Here is a 17,971-nt window from a genome sequence, read left to right as displayed (position 1 = left end):
AGCTCTGTTGTAAGAAAATTGTTTATCTCATCTTCTATTTGTCACTTATTACAGATGTATTCATATAACATTTGTCTTTCTTATTTCACAGCTGAGCGGTACAAGAAGAAACAAAACGAAACTCATCTTCTGCCATTCTTGTTGTACACTTTTACAGAGTGCTTGCGTTTCAAGCTTATGTCTACAAGCGAACAAAATTTAATGTACCAAGTTACATGCGTTGCATAATTGTGTCAGTTGGAAAGTACGTCATGAAAACTATAGTTATAGCTAATCACTTTGTAATCTCGGGACAAATTTCAGGCGGATAGGCTTTGATGGTCGTAGAACCAAGTCGGGAAGGATTCGTACATCGCGTGAGAAATCGAGCGGCTCCAAATAGAAATTGTGCAAGAAATGCGCCACCAGCACCTTCAACTCCAGCATCGCAAATTTCTGACCTGCAGAAAAAAAGAAGAAGAATAATGTGAGTATACACACGTGTACATTCGTTCAGCGTCAATTGTCGGATACAATTTCGGCGACGATTGTTTCTCTCCGCGCGCACGGATAAAATATTTGCGAACAATTCGGGCAGACGTCAATTATCGTCCGATTGAAAGAAAATGTGCGGAGCTTAAATTCCGGAGCGTCGTCGCAGCTCGTGAGACGATTGCGGATAAATTTGAGTACAAAAATTGCCTCACGCTTGACTGGAATTCGCAAATATACGCGTAACGACAGTCGCGGAGACTACAGAACGGAATTCACGCAATGGCACGATGCTCGGTGCAGAATTATTATCCTAGTTGAACGCGTCGTATCCTCACCGATGCAGTTTCGCGGTCCCGCGCTGAAAGGCACGAAGGCGAACGGATGACGTCCTTGCGATTGTTCGGGTAAAAATCTGTCCGGATCAAAGACTAAAGGGTCTGGCCAGAAATTGGGATCCCTGTGGACGTCGAAAATGTGAACGTGAACAATTGTTCCCCCGGGGACCACATACTTCTCTGAAATAAAATATGAAAACGTGCTGCGATGAGCGAGCGCAATATCCATGCGATTGTTGGGGCGAATGCTCACTGAGTTGCAGGTCTTCGGATATGTGACGAGATACGAACGGCACACTTGGAAACAATCGCAGAGATTCTCTGATGCATCTTTCCAGATAGGCCAAGCCCTGGACTTCGCGCATTGACAATTTCTCGTCTTCCTTTCCTTCGAATACCTCGTCGACCTCAATTCTCGCTTTTTCCTACGACAGACACGAATCGCAAGTCCTAAAGTTTGATTTTTTCAAGGTAAAATGTGCAGCAAGCATCCGTTCAATGCACTCGTCGTACACAACCAGCTCTTATGTTCGTAAGCGAGAGAAGAAGATAAAAATAGAGAAAAAAGAAATAGAAATTAAATAAACATTAAACGGTGTATCGGTCGTACATTGATGACGCAGATGCATGAGCTAACTCTTTATTTATATCACGAAAGAAAGAAAATTAAAAGATCAAAAAATCATATGATACGCAACAAATATCGAATAAAATATCAATTATCTACCTACTTGAATGTCTTCGTTTTCGGCCAGCAGCATCAACGTGAAACATAACGCCATAGCCGTAGTGTCGTGACCCTGCAGTAAACATAAAATATCTCTGTAATTAATATAGGAATACATTCGCTGCATTCATTGGCAATGCGAAAGAAAAAGAGCAAAAAATTCTGTTATAATTTTAACCATTTTATCACGTGTAAACGCGTGCCACGGATCACTTATGATTCCGATATGCATTTTTCAAAGCAAGAAGACTACGATCATTGGAATTCATCTCTATAACACGTTTTACGAAAACACCGAGTTGCCGCTTTGTAAAACAATAAAATTTCCATAAACAATGTAAACTGCGACAAAGTCAAAACTTTTCGGAATCCGATTAGTTCGTTTCATAACTAGATTGAAAACGAGTAATGAGGGAATAAACGAATTCCCCTAAAAAGTTTAAGCTGCACGAGGTGTGCACAGATTAAACCGTCGTAAAAACTGGTCAGTTTCAAAGAAACAATTTTTAAACTGACCTCGAATATGAAAGTATCGACTTCTTCTCTGATTCCTTTGTCGTCTATGCTGCCTTCACGCCTGGAAGCTGAGATGAGGAGATCCAGCATAGCCGGGCGTCCTTTGCCTTGAAGATAAAAATAGTTCTTTTTCGATACCGATTTTGAGCAATGGAAATATTTAGATACTGCTTCTCGTCGTGTATCGTGTAAAGATATAAGCTCTGCCAGACGCACCCTTGACATTTTCGTCGTCGAAACTGTAAATGCCCGGATCTCCATCACCGCCGAGTCCTTGCAAAAATCGACCTCCGGTCTTGTCGTGATATCGTTTACGCTCGTTGATGATCTTCGGAGAAGTAGGGAAAAAGTGTGATCGTTAGGAAAAAATTCCCACTGCGCGTATAACTGCGTACTCACATTTGTTGAAAAACCGTGAAGAACTTTGAGCGCACGAACTTGACATTTGAACTTTTGGGAAAACTTGAACATCCAGTTTGAGTGCCACCAAGGCCTTAGCATTCTGCGATTCAAAACCGAGAAATCGTTGGATCAATCTCGTTTTTATTTCGCTTGTGATAAATGAAATTCACTCACCGGTAAAGCGTTATGTCTCCCATTTTCGAAACGCAGGATCTGTATTCGTTCTGAACTTGCCCATTCAACTCCGACGTCGCGCCCATCGCGGTTTCTGCAGAGTTAAAAGATGCCGAAAGGTTTTCTCACGTTTTGTAAGACTCGTTCTCATGTAACTCACCGCAAATCGAGTTGAGCGTGAATTTGTGGAGGAGGTGGACGAGATCGTCGACGACTTCGTCTCCCTCGAGGCAAAGCGATTTCACGAGCTTCTCGCTCTGCTCGTTGAAAATCGCCACGAATTGTTGCAGTACGTTGAAGTGAAAAGCCGGCGTGAGGATTTTCCTTCGTTCGTGCCATTTTTTCCCTGAACAAGAGAAAAAAGAGTCATGTCGCCTTACATCTTTCGAAATTCTCACCCACTCCGACTGCAGAACGCAGCATAATTTCCTGCAGTCAAAGTTTTGGCACCATTAAAACGCAGCGAGAATTGTCCTGCTTAATATATCTCATTGTGCGTGTCAAAAATATGCAAAACAAGCGGGAAACTGACAGGATTTGGCAACAAAGTACAAAAGTATGGGTAAAAAAAAATTAGAAAAAATAATTCAGGAAAACAAAAAATTGATAAAAACTAAAAAAATTTATAAATGAACTCGGAAAAACATGACCGTTCATTTGTAAAAAGTAATGATGATGAAAAAGTATATGTTTGTCGGTGAAACATTGAGAATCGATACATTTCCGGTAGAACCAGAAGTTCAAATTAAAGCGGACACGAAAATTTGTCACGCGCATTATTTGGTTGTAAAATCTTATAAGTGTAAGAATTTTTTCATCAAATCGTTTCGGAGATCATCGCGGGAGTTTGTCGAACAGACCGAGAGACGGACCTTTCTTTGAAAACCTTTTTTCCAACTCCAGAGGTTCAAAAACGTGAAGGTTTATTGAAATTAGGAGTGATTTTCGACCGGAACCAACAGCTGTCTTGCATCACCGAAGGTGATGAAAAGTAAAAAGATTTTCCAAGTATCACCTTTGCTAGTCAAAAGTCCGGTGCCGAGCCACGGATGGAGGAAAGAGTACAAAGTGCTTTTTTCGATGTGCTTCGTGCTTGAAATCAAGGCCTGAAAAATAACCGCGAAATTAGATGCTTCTTACATACAATGTTCAGTAATAAGCTAGATACTTAAATTGCTGTGTTTTTCCCGACAACAACATTACATCTCGCGTGATATGATAATTCTATTTTTTACCGTAACTCAAGTGTAATTACTACAGATTGTCAATCGTGACGAGTATACTCATCGAGATTGATTCCGTCACCGTGTATCAAAGTATGGAATTTAAATCGTCGTTCTACGAATCATCCTCTGCGATTGTATAATTGCTGTATTAGTAAGTGTCCGAATAATTATAGTGTTAAAAATGATTGTGAATTTACGAAATCAGGTTTCAAATTTACAAATTCCGTGCAGCGACCTAAATCAATATCTCCTTGTCTCGAATTGACGATGAAAATTTTTCATTTCACTAAAATTTATAGGAAAAGAACACAAAAAAGTAACACGAATTTTCTAAATTGCGTGGCACACGGCAAATGCGTGATGAATTCGCCGTTCCGACCTTCGATACGGTGTCGGAAGTTCCGTACAGAAATTTTGAACAGTGTTTTCTTTTACCTCGACGTCGTCCGGATGAAAAACGTTGACTACTGGAACTTTGACACTCCAGATCCGATTAATGGGGTAATACTCTTTGTTCAGCCTGCGACTCAAGTTCCACAATTCGGCTGCGGTAATCGGGAAAACAGCCGGTAAAATTTGATTCGATATTTGGCTAATGAGCTTAACAACACTTTCAAAAACGAGAAGTATACTCACCGTGAGACACTAGGAATGTTAAGATATTACCGATAAAAGGCCAGGCGTGTGGGCCGGGAATTTTATCTATAAGTTCACCTCTCCTGCCACCGCGAACCAAGTAGTGTAATCCGTAAAGAACTCCCGCGATCGAGCTGAGAAACAGCATAATTTCCAACATTTTTTCGGATCTGTCAACTCGGGAGCCGGAGAAACGTGTCTAAATCCAATTAACGAACTATTTTTCGACAGTTTAAACGCGTTTTAACGACCACAGAATTTACCGGCACTCTCTAGCTCGACGCTCCACAAATCTTTGCCATTAACCATGCGGTTCAATTGATAAGCTCTGCTATCGCAATAACCAAGCCTGCGTAGCCTGCACGTACCCCGTTGTATTATCACACATGGATAGAAAAGCTTGAACTTTTTATCAGCGATCAACAGCCGGTGTACGCACAAGCCTCATGGTCCATTTATCGACGCCGCGAAGAAATGCTGAGGCGAGATAAGCGTGCCACTTATCGACCCTGTCCCGATTATTGACCTTTGTTGATCGTAGATGTTTAATCCTAAGTTTTAAAATTACCAAAAAAATTAATTTGCATCGTTTAACCCTCTGGCAATTGACTCTAAACATCGAAAAAATCACAGTTTGTGCCGTCAATTTATAACTTTAGCAAATAAATGGGTCAATAATTGGGTCTAAGCTTGTCAATAACTGCTACGCTTACCTTACATTATCTACGGGCCGTGCGATATTTAACGCGCTGGCAGAGCAACCGGTGCCATCGGCTGTTAAAAGCACACTGATCCTACCGTCTTCGGCGTCTTGTATACATACCTATACCCCTCGCTCGTCGAACTCCACCTCGCGGATGCTGTGAACGCACACGAACACGCGTCCGCGATGGTGAGATAACGCATTTGGACGTACGAACACGAATGACTGCAGACCCGACGTTGGCGGGGAGAAAAATATCCGAGTAAAAAATATTTTTTAATCTAGTCACCGAACACTCGATGTATCAAGTTAAACTTGTTGATTTACACTGCGGGGAATAGGAATAGTCGTTTACTGTAGAATGAATCCCGCTCTTAACGGATGATAAAAATTGTTTATGTAAATTACACTGTGGAGAGAGATACAAAAAGGAAAAATGGGGCTACAGGATTGAAAAGAAAAAGAATTTCCACAGTAAACGGTTTTTCTTTTTATTCCAAGATCGTTCTGAAGCTATTTTTGTGATTGACGGATAATTCTTGTTTTCCGTAAGATAATGAGCGAGGAAACGAAATAAAGGAATGAATTTGACGGAACGTTAACGTCCGGCCATGCGAGTATTATTCTTATGAACATTTTTAATTGCCTGCATTTTATACTGCGTTCGAAAATTATTCCTAAACCGGTTGCATGCCAACGAATATAGTTACGTATAAATATGGAAATCGAAAAACGACGTACCGAATGGAAAACCGGGAATATCCAAAATTTTACAATAAATATAGATCGGGTCCACGTCAGTTCGCTCAAAAAAAAAAAAAAATACCGTCAAGTCACGGATCTTGCCGCCATTCAAAATATCCGTAGTACTATGTAAAAAAAAATACCAATTCAAAGATTTTGAAATTTTTTCAAAAATGAGAGAGTCGGAGTTATGTGAATTTTTGTAAACCACTTTTGCACCGCTGTGTTTGAAAATTCAGATCTCCGCCATTTTAAAAAAAAATGTCAAAATCCTTGAAATGGTATTTTTTTTTTACATAGGACTACGGATATTTTTAACGGCGCAAAGATCCGTGACTTGACGGTTTTTTTTTTATAGTGAAGTGACGTGGACCCGCTCATATGCTCTCTTTTCGGTTTTTAAATTTGTGCTCTTTATTGATAAATTCGTAATATCCAAGGCTTCGCGTTGAACTCAATCTATATGGCTTTCAGATTATTCTCTGTTACCGCAGAATGTTAAAATCTTATAACTGGTCATTCGTCGAATGTTTGGCTTAATTTCAAATCAAAAACGTATCTTAGATATAAAAGAATTTTCCGCATCGAAGTCAAGCGTCTTCTTCCATCGGCTCATCTCCGTTTAGCGTATCAAAATCACTCGATGCTGTTCTCGGAATCAGGTAGATAACAGCAATCGCCAGACAAATAATCAGGATGCTGCCGTAGAGGCGTATCAAGAAATTTCGTATTGGGACTCAATAAGACGAAAGTGATAAACAAGAGTCGTTAAGGGATATCGATGAATATTGAAGTTAGCCAACGAATAGTTAATCATGATTCTTCTCTGATCTTGAGACAAATTTCATGCGAACAGGTTTTGTTAGCCGGATGACCAAGTCGGAAACGATTTTTACATCACATGAAAAATCGAGCGGCTCCAAATAGAAATTGTGCAAGAAATGCGCCACCAGCACCTTCAACTCCAACATCGCAAATTTCTGACCTGCAGAAAAAAGGAAGAAGAATAATGTGAGTATACACACGTGTACATTCGTTCAGCGTCAATTGTCGAATACAATTTCGGCGACGATTGTTTCTCTCCGCGCGCACGGATAAAATATTCGCGAACAATTCGGGCAGACGTCAATTATCGTCCGATTGAAAGAAAATGAGCGGAGCTTAAATTCCGGAGCGTCGTCGCAGCTCGTGAGACGATTGCGGATAAATTTGAGTACAAAAATTGCCTCACGTTTGACTGGAATTCGCAAATATTCGCGTAACGACAGTGGCGGAGACTACAGAACGGAATTTACGCAATGGCACGATGCACGGTGCAGAATTATTATCCTAGTTGAACGCGTCGTATCCTCACCGATGCAGTTTCGCGGTCCCGCGCTGAAAGGCACGAAGGCGAACGGATGACGTCCTTGCGATTGTTCGGGTGAAAATCTGTCCGGATCAAAGACTAAAGGGTCTGGCCAGAAATTGGGATCTCTGTGTAGGTCGTAAATGTGAACGTTAACGACCGTCCCTCCGGGCACCAAATAGTTCTCTGAAATAAAATATGAAATCGTGCTACGATGAGCGAGCGCAATATCCATGCAATTGTTGGGGCGAATGCTCACTGAGTTGCAGGTCTTCGGATATGTGACGAGATACGAACGGCACACTTGGAAACAATCGCAGAGATTCTTTGATGCATCTTTCCAGGTAGGCCAAGCCCTGGACTTCGCGCATTGACAATTTCTCGTCTTTCTTTCCTTCGAATACTTCGTCGACTTCAGCTCTCGCTTTGTCCTACGACAGATATGAATCGCAAGTCCTAAAGTTTGATTTTTTCAAACGAAAACGTGAGGCTAAAACTAATTCACTGTCACACGTAATCTGCATTATTTGCCGGCGAGGAAAAATGCAAAAAATGTTGTCAATCTAAGCAATAAACAAGAAGTCAAACAATATCGATCATCTACCTGAATGTGTTTGTTTTCGGCTAGCAGCAATAGCGCGAAACATAGCGCCATAGCGGTCGTGTCGTGTCCCTGCAGGCAAGAAAAAATACTTGAATCTTTGATAAAAATATGCTTGAGGCACGCTGAAAAGTACCGACGACTATCTATCACTCGTTTAATCAGTCATGCGGAGACGAAAAGAAAATGAATCCTATTTCAGTTTCAATGATTTCGCCGCGTACAAATTTTTTTCTGTACATATAGATTAAGTACTTGTGCATTGGATACGTATTGTTAAACCGGGTAATATTTGCAAATTAAACTGACCAAGAAAGATGAATGCTAACCGTACTTTCACGAATCTCCTCTGAACTGTTAATGTATACTCAATTGTAACGGGCAAGTTCACTGTGAATGGAATTCTCATCACCAAAAAACGAATCGAGAGGAACTTGAAAATTTGTCGTACCACAATATTTTGTTGATCCCCCAAAGAGTTAAAATATGGCGAGTGCCAAGTTCGTGTCTATTTTTCGCTCTTAAATTTTTGCAATTTCGACGTTTTCAATGGTCAACGTACCGCTGTAACTTTTGTCCGATTTATTCGCCGTCGTGACAAGGCTCGGGTCAGCAGCCACAATTTTACTGATTTTTACTTGCCAAGTTTAAGTTGATTTAAATTGGGGCATTGAATGATTTAGTGGAATCCGGAGAAAATATTCACCTCGAATACGAAAGTATCGACTTCTTCTCTGATTCCTTCGTCGTCTATGCTGTCTTCACGCCTGGAAGATGAGATAAGTAGATCCAGCATAGCCAAACGTCGTTTGCCTTGAGGATCGAAATAGCAATTTTTATGACATCACGTAATAATAACGAAACATTTTTTACCTCTGTCTTGAAAGCATCTTGTCTGACATTGTTATTGAAAAGTTTATTCTGAGCAGCGAGGAAGAGTATTTAATGCAAAATATAATCGTACCCTTGACATTTTCGTCGTCGAAGCCGTAGATACTCCACTCGCTATCACCGCCAAGTCCTTTTAGAAATCTACCTCCGGTCTCGTCGTGATATCGTTTACGCTCGTTGATAATCTTTGGAAAAGTAGTGAATAAAATGTGATTGTGAGCGGAACGATACTCGCTGCGCGTATAATTGGATACTCACATTTGTCGAGAAACCGTGAAGAACTTTGAGCGCTCGAACTTGTTCTTTGAATTTTCGCGAAAACTTGAACATCCAGTCCAAGTGCCACCAAGGCCTTAGCATTCTGCGATTCAAAACCGAGAAATCGTTGGATCAATCTCGTTTTTATTTCGCTTGTGATAAATGAGATTTACTCACCGGTAAAGCGTTATGTCTCCCATTTTCGAAACGCAGGATCTGTATTCGTTCTGAACTTGCCCATTCAACTCCGACGTCGCGCCCATCGCGGTTTCTGCAGAGTTAAAAGATGCCGAAAGGTTTTCTCACGTTTTGTAAGACTCGTTCTCATGTAACTCACCGCAAATCGAGTTGAGCGTGAATTTGTGGAGAAGGTGGACGAGATCGTCGACGACTTCGTCTCCCTCGAGGCAAAGCGATTTCACGAGCTTCTCGCTCTGCTCGTTAAAAATCGCCACGAATTGTTGCAGTACGTTGAAGTGAAAAGCCGGCGTGAGGATTTTCCTTCGTTCGTGCCATTTTTTCCCTGAACAAGAGAAAAAAGAGTCACGTCGCCTTACATCTTTCAAAATTCTCATCCGCTTCAACTGCAGTCGAACGAAGGATATATTTCTCAGCACAAATTTTCGCATTCCAAACCACGGTGTATACCAGCGCAATTCAAGTATCAGATAATTTCGCAAATCAAACGAAAAAGAAAAATCACAATCTCCAAGTCTTACCTGTGCTGGTTAGAAGACCGGCTCCTAGCCATGGATGAAGAAATTTGTATATGAAACTTTTTTCGATGTGCCGTACATTTGAAAATAAAACCTGGAAAATAAATTCCAAACGAAGTGTTCGTATTCTACGAGAAGCTGGTTACAGTGTAGTAATTTGCGTGATATAATAACTTCATTCGTATAAACGAGTACGGCCGACGTGTTTTTTTGTTCACCTCTACGTCATCCGGATGATAAGCAGTCACGACTGGAACGCTGATGCTCCAAAGTCGATGAATGGGGTAATAATCCCTGTTCAACTTACGAACCAGGTTCCATAATTCATCTGCGAAACCACAAAGTTAAACGGTTAGATTGCGTTTGATTTCGTTTCGATACCGAACTCGAATGCAGTTTCACAAATGGTACAAGTTTACACACCCAGGGGTACCTGGAAGGTGAGAATGTTGCCAATGATCGGCCAAGCGTATGGTCCAGGAATTTTATCGACGAGTTCACCTTTCCTGCTTCCATGAATCGAGTAGTGCAATCCGTAAAGAAGTCCCGCGACCAGGGTAAAAAATAGCGCGATGCTCAAAAACATTGTTTCACCGACCATCAGATCGGGTGTTGAGAGATGAAGTCAATCAAATTGACGAACTTTTCTCTCCACTTGAACGCGTTGCAAATACCGCAGAATTTACTGGCCCCTCTATTTATCGACGATCCATTGCAGGAATGAAGCGATTTGCTAACTTTTCTCTCCAACGCTACCCTCTCCCTGATGTCACAAAAATACCCAACGAGACGTTGGATTTTGGACTATCATTCATCTACGATGCTATCGACGACGGAATTCAATAAACAAACTTTCGCAGAGCAGGCGGTATTCGTCCCATCGTGTTAAGCTGACTACCGATGCTGATAAAAATTTTATTATTTTCTCTTTCATCCCATGCTGTACAACAGTGATTATTAACACGTGTCGGGTCGTGACATGCATCTTAAGCCACGTAAGCGATCTACATTTACGCAGTATGTACGCAAATATCGATCACCCATTTTTTATGACGCGAAAAGCAGCCGCTCGAATCTTGTTTTTCATCATTTCCAACTGTCTGCGTGATATTTTGCAAGTATTTGCTGAACGCATTGCATTTCAATGATTCTGACGTCCGGACTTAGAGACAACGGGTTGGATGGAAAACCATCAGGAATTGAAACTGTACTGTAATTTTGCTTCTTTGTAAATTCGTTCCCAATTTGAGTACCTTATCGATTCGTATGTTATTCCAAATTTTTTGTACTAAAATTCGACGCACTGATATAGTAAGTGGAGAATAGAGTACTTTTCGGTATTCAACAATAATTATCCCCTGTGAATAAATTTATTGTAATTAATAATGCTCATGATTTTAGTCGATGTTTAATTTTATTACAAAAGTACAACAGGGGGACAGAATAGTAAATGTCAGAGAGATAAGAATGCTGTTATTGACGGGTGTAAACATATTTATTATAGAGACTTACTGACGATGAATACAAATATTGGAAATATTTCACGTGACATGCTTAGGACAATTTATGTTATGTTTAGGTCAGTTCTCGATCGGCGCTGTCAGGAAGAGTGTGAAACAAAATGATTGACAACTTCCAGCGGCGTCGTCGCGCAGCAAACCTCACTGACTAAAATCCAAGCGAGTGTTTTCCACAGTCAACTTGATTACTGTGCGATCTCGGGACAAATTTCATGCGGATAGGCTTTGATGGTCGTAGAACCAAGTCGGGAAGGATTCGTACATCGTGTGAGAAATCGAGCGGCTCCAAATAGAAATTGTGCAAGAAATGCGCCACCAGCACCTTCAACTCCAGCATCGCAAATTTCTGACCTGCAGAAAAAAAGAAGAAGAATAATGTGAGTATACACACGTGTACATTCGTTCAGCGTCAATTGTCGAACACAATTTCGGCGACGATTGTTTCTCTCCGCGCGCACGGATAAAATATTCGCGAACAATTCGGGCAGACGTCAATTATCGTCCGGTTGAAAGAAAATGTGCGGAGCTTAAATTCCGGAGCGTCGTCGCAGCTCGTGAGACGATTGCGGATAAATTTGAGTACAAAAATTGCCTCACGCTTGACTGGAATTCGCAAATATACGCGTAACGACAGTCGCGGACTCTACAGAACGGAATTTACGCAATGGCACGATGCTCTGTGCAGAATTATTATCCTAGTTGAACGCGTCGTATCCTCACCGATGCAGTTTCGCGGTCCCGCGCTGAAAGGCACGAAGGCGAACGGATGACGTCCTTGCGATTGATCGGGTAAAAATCTGTCCGGATCAAAGACTAAAGGGTCTGGCCAGAAATTGGGATCTCTGTGTAGGTCGTAAATGTGAACGTTAACGACCGTCCCTCCGGGCACCAAATAGTTCTCTGAAATAAAATATGAAATCGTGCTACGATGAGCGAGCGCAATATCCATGCAATTGTTGGGGCGAATACTCACTGAGTTGCAGGTCTTCGGATATGTGACGAGATACGAACGGCACACTTGGAAACAATCGCAGAGATTCTTTGATGCATCTTTCCAGGTAGGCCAAGCCCTGGACTTCGCGCATTGACAATTTCTCGTCTTTCTTTCCTTCGAATACCTCGTCGACCTCAATTCTCGCTTCGTCCTACCATAAGCAAAATGAAAAAAATCATTCGTTGTACCTGTCATCCACTACGCCTCGTTTGTTGACGAGAGATTACGAAACAGTAGAAACGAATTAAATTTCTTATCTCGCACGGTTCACTTGTGGCCTGCTGTACGACAGTCGATCACAGCAGGAACGTTCAAAGTCTGTCAACAGTTTACTACATACGATTCAGGATAATAGAGCCGTGCAAAGGTGGGGCAGATTTATTCTGAGCAAGAAAATACTCCCACTGAATTGATAGCTGTGCTTGAAAGTTAAGTGAAAATATTGTAAAAAAGAAATCGAGCTAAAATCTCAATGACATACCTGAATCTGTTTGTTTTCCGCTAGCAGCATTAACGTGAAACATATCGCCATAGCGGTCGTGTCGTGACCCTGCAGGCAAAAAGAAAAATACATGAATTATTTATAGGAATACGCGCAAGGTATGCCAAAAATTGTTTATGACAATCGAATTTGTTGATTGCAATTTCTATGTTTTCTTTCGATTCTACGTCACGCTCTTTGGCTTGTACTATACGGCGTCTATAATACATTTCTCTTAACATTGGTATCGATTCGGACATTTTCAACGGTCAACATCACGCTTCGACTTTAGGCTTAAGCAAATAGTCACGATTCCTCTTTATTCTTCGTGTGTATATTAACTTTTAAGAATAATCAAGCGATAGTCGACCCCTCGACAAGTCCACTATCTGAGTAAAGGAGGGGGGGGGGGGGGGGGGGTTACAGCCAACGAGGGCTAGCTTTCGGTAAACGATGACAACTGAGAAGAAACAAATCGTTCGCATAATGTGAAAAGCTGGTGTTATCACTCGTATAAAAAATCAACAAGCGATTAAGCGAAACTTTTCTGAGCCGTCGTACACGCGGATCAAACCGCCGTTCAAATTGGTTGATCGCGAACGAGTTTATAGAATCTCAGTCAGAATATTCACCTCGAATACGAAAGTATCGACTTCTTCTCTGATTCCTTCGTCGTCTATGCTGCCCTCACGCTTGGAAGATGAGATCAGAAGATCCAGCATAGTCAAGCGCCGTCTGCCTGTAGGGGAAAAATTACAACTTTTATGCCATTTTGCGATGGCGTGGTTGATAGAAACGTTATCGTCGTACAATGAGGAATGGATATCGGTACGACATGTGAACGTACTCTTGAAATTTTCATCTTCGAAACTGTAGACACCCGGACCTCCATCACCGCCGAGTCCTTGCAAAAATCGACCTCCGGTCTCGTCGTGATATCGTTTACGCTCGTTGATGATCTTCGGAGAAGTAGGGAAAAAGTGTGATCGTTAGGAAAAAATTCCCACTGCGCGTATAACTGCGTACTCACATTTGTTGAAAAACCGTGAAGAACTTTGAGCGCACGAACTTGACATTTGAACTTTTGGGAAAACTTGAACATCCAGTTTGAGTGCCACCAAGGCCTTAGCGTTCTGCGATTCAAAACCGAGAAATCGTTGGACCAATCTCGTTTTTATTTCGCTTGTGATAAATGAAATTTACTCACCGGTAAAGCGTTATGTCTCCCATTTCCGAAACGCAAGATCTGTATTCGTTCTGAACTTGCCCATTCAACTCCGACGTCGCGCCCATCGCGGTTTCTGCAGAGTTAAAAGATGCCGAAAGGTTTTCTCACGTTTTGTAAGACTCGTTCTCATGTGACTCACCGCAAATCGAGTTGAGCGTGTATTTGTGGAGAAGGTGGACGAGATCGTCGACGACTTCGTCTCCATCGAGGCAAAGCGATTTCACGAGCTTCTCGCTCTGCTCGTTGAAAATTGCCATGAATTGTTGCAGTAAGTTGAAGTGAAAAGCCGGCGTGAGAATTCTTCGTCGCGTGTGCCATTTCGATCCTAAATAACAGAAAAAGGGAATTAATCCGCTGACCCAAAATTTTGAAAAATTTCATGCATTCGAACAGAACAACGAATAGTGTTCTGAGCTGAAATATTCACCGCCACCAGTTGCAGCGTGGATCGGTATTGTCAATGCAGCTCCATTCTGCAAACTAGAAAGGTGAGAAAAAAAATTAAACCTTCCACATCTCACCTTCGCTGGTCAGAAGACCGGTACCGAGCCACGGATGAATAAAACTGTAGAAAACGCTTTTTTTTATGTGCTTCATGCTTGTAAGTATGGCCTGGAAAATAACCACTAAATTAAATGGCGCATATTCCGCAAGATTCGGATTGACCGGAATCTCGCCCGATACAACGATCTCAATTATTCAAACGAATGCGATCACTAAAATCGGACTCGTCGAGGATGATTTTGTCACGTGACGATTGATCTTTCACGCTTCAATAAACGGGGGAATTTAATAAGATCACTCTCGGTGAGTTTACGTGAAGCATATCGTGTAGGTAATTGACGTATTCCACGATTGTATATTTTCGTATACCGATAAACAGAGACTTCATAATTCCGAATACCTCGACGTCGTCGGGATGATAAAGGTTCACGTGTGGAATATCGATGCTCCAAATCCGATTAATGGGGTAGAATTCCCAGTTCATCCTGTGACCTATGTTCCAAAATTCCTCTGTAATAACGGGGCATTAATCGGTTGGATTTCATTTCCATTTCGGGGTAAGGAGCTCGATTGGACTCGAGACACTGTCGTGCAAAACTCACCTAGGGGTACCAAAAACTTGAAAACATTGCCAACGAACGGCCAAGCGTATGGCCCGGGAATTTTGTCGATGAGTTCGCCTTTTCTGCCTCCGCGAACCGAGTAGTGCAATCCGTAAAGAAGTCCCGCGATCAGGGTAAAAAATAGTCCGATACTAAACAACATTTTTTGAATCTATGACTCAGAGCCCTGGATACAACGATTATTATTTTACACTGGCTCTGTGCTCTGCAACTTCTCTCGACGATGTAGCTTGACCAATTGAAAATATTTAATGTTAATGCCGACTCGCCGATTAACAGATACGGTGAGCTTTCGATTTGAAAGTAGCTATCGTGAGCCGAGGTTTATTTGTCGAATATATCTACACTGACAGTGAGACAGGGGTTTATTTACTGTTACCAAACGCATATTTGTATACGGCGAAATAAATGCTTCGTTGTTATTATTAAATTTTTATTTCCCGAAATTATGACTGACAGATATTTTTTAATTAATTAAAAAATCGTATTTAGTTTAATTAAAATTTGATAGTAATAACAAAGCATTTATTTCGATATATCCAAGTAAACGTTTGCATGTTAAGAGTAAATCGATTCTGTTCTCGGCGTGTGATTGAGGTCCTGTGCACAATGATTAGGTATCCTCAGGTATTTAACGCACAAGGGAGCTACCGAAGCGATCGGCCCAAGAAATATAACTGAAGCTACTTACGGACATCAGACGCATAAAAACGGATGATAAGGAAATCGGGTGTGGAGGGAAAATATCATACTTGCACAATCTCTTCCCCGCCACCTTGAGTAGAACGAAAGGAAAAATACAATGATGGTACGGGGATATCTTGAGTGTATTGACCGCTCGAATCTTGTTTCACGATTATCTTAATTAACCGTGTTTGTACTGTTTTCAACAATTGTTTTCGAACCTACTTGTACTTGTACTGAATTTTGCTATTATTTTTATCACATTTTATTTACAAGTAGATGGAAGTGAAGTCCAATTTTACGTAATTCTATCGACATATTATTTCTATAACTTTCATATGATTCACATTGGCAAAAAATATGGTAAATAATATCTGGCCATTTTCAGCATTTACAAATTTCATCATCCATAATATTAAATCTATTTAAATTATATTGAACCATGGTTTTTTATGTTTTTTTTATAATAATCGTTGAAGTAAAAAGCACGATTTTTTTCTTCTAGACTAATAATTTTAGTATTATTCTCTTCGTCACAGTTTTTTTTTTTTTGTACTTGTTGAATAAGTCTGTGTAAGTTATTTCGGTACTTAATAAAGTATCAGACTTTACTGCATAACCATGAGCCATCTCGTTACCAGTAATCCCTTTATGTGATGGTATTGAAATTAGCCGTTCATTTTTATGTCAATTTTTACTTATAGATAATTGATTACGTAATGATATAATTAATGAAGACGCGCTAGATAAATTAATATCATTACTCGAGGATCTTAAAGCATTTGCCGAATCAGTTGAGATTCGAAAACTGTTGTCTTTGTTTGTGTTGATAATATGTGCCAAAGATTCGGCCGTAATAATGGAAGATTAATCAGGTATTTTATACGACATATTGTACAAGTTATTATCGCTCCATGCGGAGAATCCAACTAAAGAGTGGTTGTTTTCCGTTATTTTAGAATCATCTGTAAGGATATAAACTGTGTTGGAATCTTTTGTGGAAATATCATTAAACTATTTTTTGCGACAGGAAGATTATTTATGAACAGATGTAATTCGCTGATTTTACCGATCAATTAATCTACCTATTTTTTTTCTCGGGACTAGAGAATTCTCCACCAGAGATTCCCAGGAATTTTCGAATTCTGAAGAAATTTCTAAAACTTGAAAAAAAATCATAAAATGGTTGATTAAATACAAAATGAAATTAAGCTTATTAATAATGATCAACATTTATTATTTATTCAGCCTTGTTTGAATTAATATTCCAGTTACGTACGCATTTTTTTAACAAAATTAACTAAATTAAACTTTGAGTATCTTTCTATAAAACTATTAATTTGTCTATTTATTAAAAAGTAGATACTTTGAATATGTATCTTAGCTTCCTTCCTAAGGTGAGTAAAAATATGAATCACACAGTCTTTTAATAAAACAAATGGTAGGCACCTGAAATATCTTTACAAAAGTAATCTTCAAATTAGAGTTACATACAGTATTTACGGTCACATACAATCAAGGTGCGATTTCTCGATTGCTCGACACTTTTTTCTCGTCTTGAGTAAGGTCAAATTTCCCGAGAATTCTCACTTCGAGATGTCTCGACCAGAAACCCTCCTGATACCCCATGTCAATTCTCAAAGCAGTTTTAAATTTTCAGTGGCGTAAAGTGCTGCCATCTAGAAGCGGCACGAAACGTCGATATTGTCAGTATGAAGTCTCGTATCCGGCTAGCAGCTCGGTCGTCCGCGCTTCTCGGAGCCTCCGCAAGATGGCGGCACAGCGGCAGCAGCGGCGAGTCGCGCGTCATTGAGAAAACAAGAGACGATCGGCGGCAAACAAACGGTAAAAGGGATTCGCAGCATTCGCAACAAGGAGCCAAAATCGAAGTCGGCGCCTCAAAGACGAGCGGTACGCGTGACAATTGCCAAAATACCGGCGATAAACGATTCCGTATACTTCGTCCGTGAATCAGAGTCGCAACTGCGCCTTAACTCGGGGATCTCGAGGTCAAGCGGCCGCGGCTGCCGCCTGATCGACCCACTGACCCAGTTATCAACAGCCCTTTCAGCCGAATCCAATTTGCCGTTTAGCGCCGTCGGAATTCGGCCGCAGACAATTCGACAGGTAGGCTAATTCGTTCCTCCCCCTCCCCCAATCATTGGGGACTCCCAGCCACCCGTATT

General features: G+C 40.9%; 2 protein-coding genes across 3 annotated transcripts; both read right to left on the bottom strand.

Annotated features, from left to right (window-relative positions):
• Window positions 1-3: 3 nt before the first annotated feature.
• On the bottom strand, window positions 4-15,767 carry LOC124180661. Its single transcript, XM_046566406.1, has 37 exons — window positions 15,081-15,767; window positions 14,879-14,988; window positions 14,496-14,586; window positions 14,114-14,299; window positions 13,954-14,047; window positions 13,777-13,879; window positions 13,594-13,705; window positions 13,379-13,485; window positions 12,747-12,815; window positions 12,245-12,416; window positions 11,992-12,171; window positions 11,421-11,622; window positions 10,175-10,326; window positions 9,970-10,079; window positions 9,755-9,845; window positions 9,373-9,558; window positions 9,213-9,306; window positions 9,036-9,138; window positions 8,851-8,962; window positions 8,593-8,699; window positions 7,890-7,958; window positions 7,545-7,716; window positions 7,292-7,471; window positions 6,834-6,922; window positions 5,314-5,474; window positions 4,491-4,624; window positions 4,290-4,399; window positions 3,644-3,734; window positions 2,789-2,974; window positions 2,629-2,722; window positions 2,452-2,554; window positions 2,269-2,380; window positions 2,053-2,159; window positions 1,541-1,609; window positions 1,063-1,234; window positions 810-989; window positions 4-440 (listed from the first exon to the last, which is right to left on the bottom strand). Exons 1-37 carry the CDS (start codon window positions 15,241-15,243, stop codon window positions 271-273), a joined length of 4,743 nt encoding a protein of 1,580 aa, XP_046422362.1. The 5' UTR covers window positions 15,244-15,767; the 3' UTR covers window positions 4-270.
• On the bottom strand, window positions 6,296-10,659 carry LOC124174928 (cytochrome P450 4C1-like). 2 transcript variants are annotated; one of them, XM_046554626.1, is made up of 12 exons: window positions 10,175-10,656; window positions 9,970-10,079; window positions 9,755-9,845; window positions 9,373-9,558; window positions 9,213-9,306; window positions 9,036-9,138; window positions 8,851-8,962; window positions 8,593-8,699; window positions 7,890-7,958; window positions 7,545-7,716; window positions 7,292-7,471; window positions 6,296-6,922 (listed from the first exon to the last, which is right to left on the bottom strand). In XM_046554626.1, exons 1-12 carry the CDS (start codon window positions 10,350-10,352, stop codon window positions 6,747-6,749), a joined length of 1,578 nt encoding a protein of 525 aa, XP_046410582.1. In that variant the 5' UTR covers window positions 10,353-10,656; the 3' UTR covers window positions 6,296-6,746. The 2 variants fall into 2 exon arrangements, with proteins under 2 accessions (XP_046410582.1, XP_046410677.1); XM_046554721.1 differs by lacking the exon at window positions 7,890-7,958 and having other exon boundaries at window positions 10,175-10,659.
• Window positions 15,768-17,971: the final 2,204 nt, after the last annotated feature.

This window comes from Neodiprion fabricii, chromosome 1 (assembly GCF_021155785.1).
Source record: "Neodiprion fabricii isolate iyNeoFabr1 chromosome 1, iyNeoFabr1.1, whole genome shotgun sequence".
NCBI classification, from domain to species: domain Eukaryota; kingdom Metazoa; phylum Arthropoda; class Insecta; order Hymenoptera; family Diprionidae; genus Neodiprion; species Neodiprion fabricii.
Note: the sequence above shows the minus strand (reverse complement) of the source record. Positions and strands in the feature narration are given on the sequence as shown.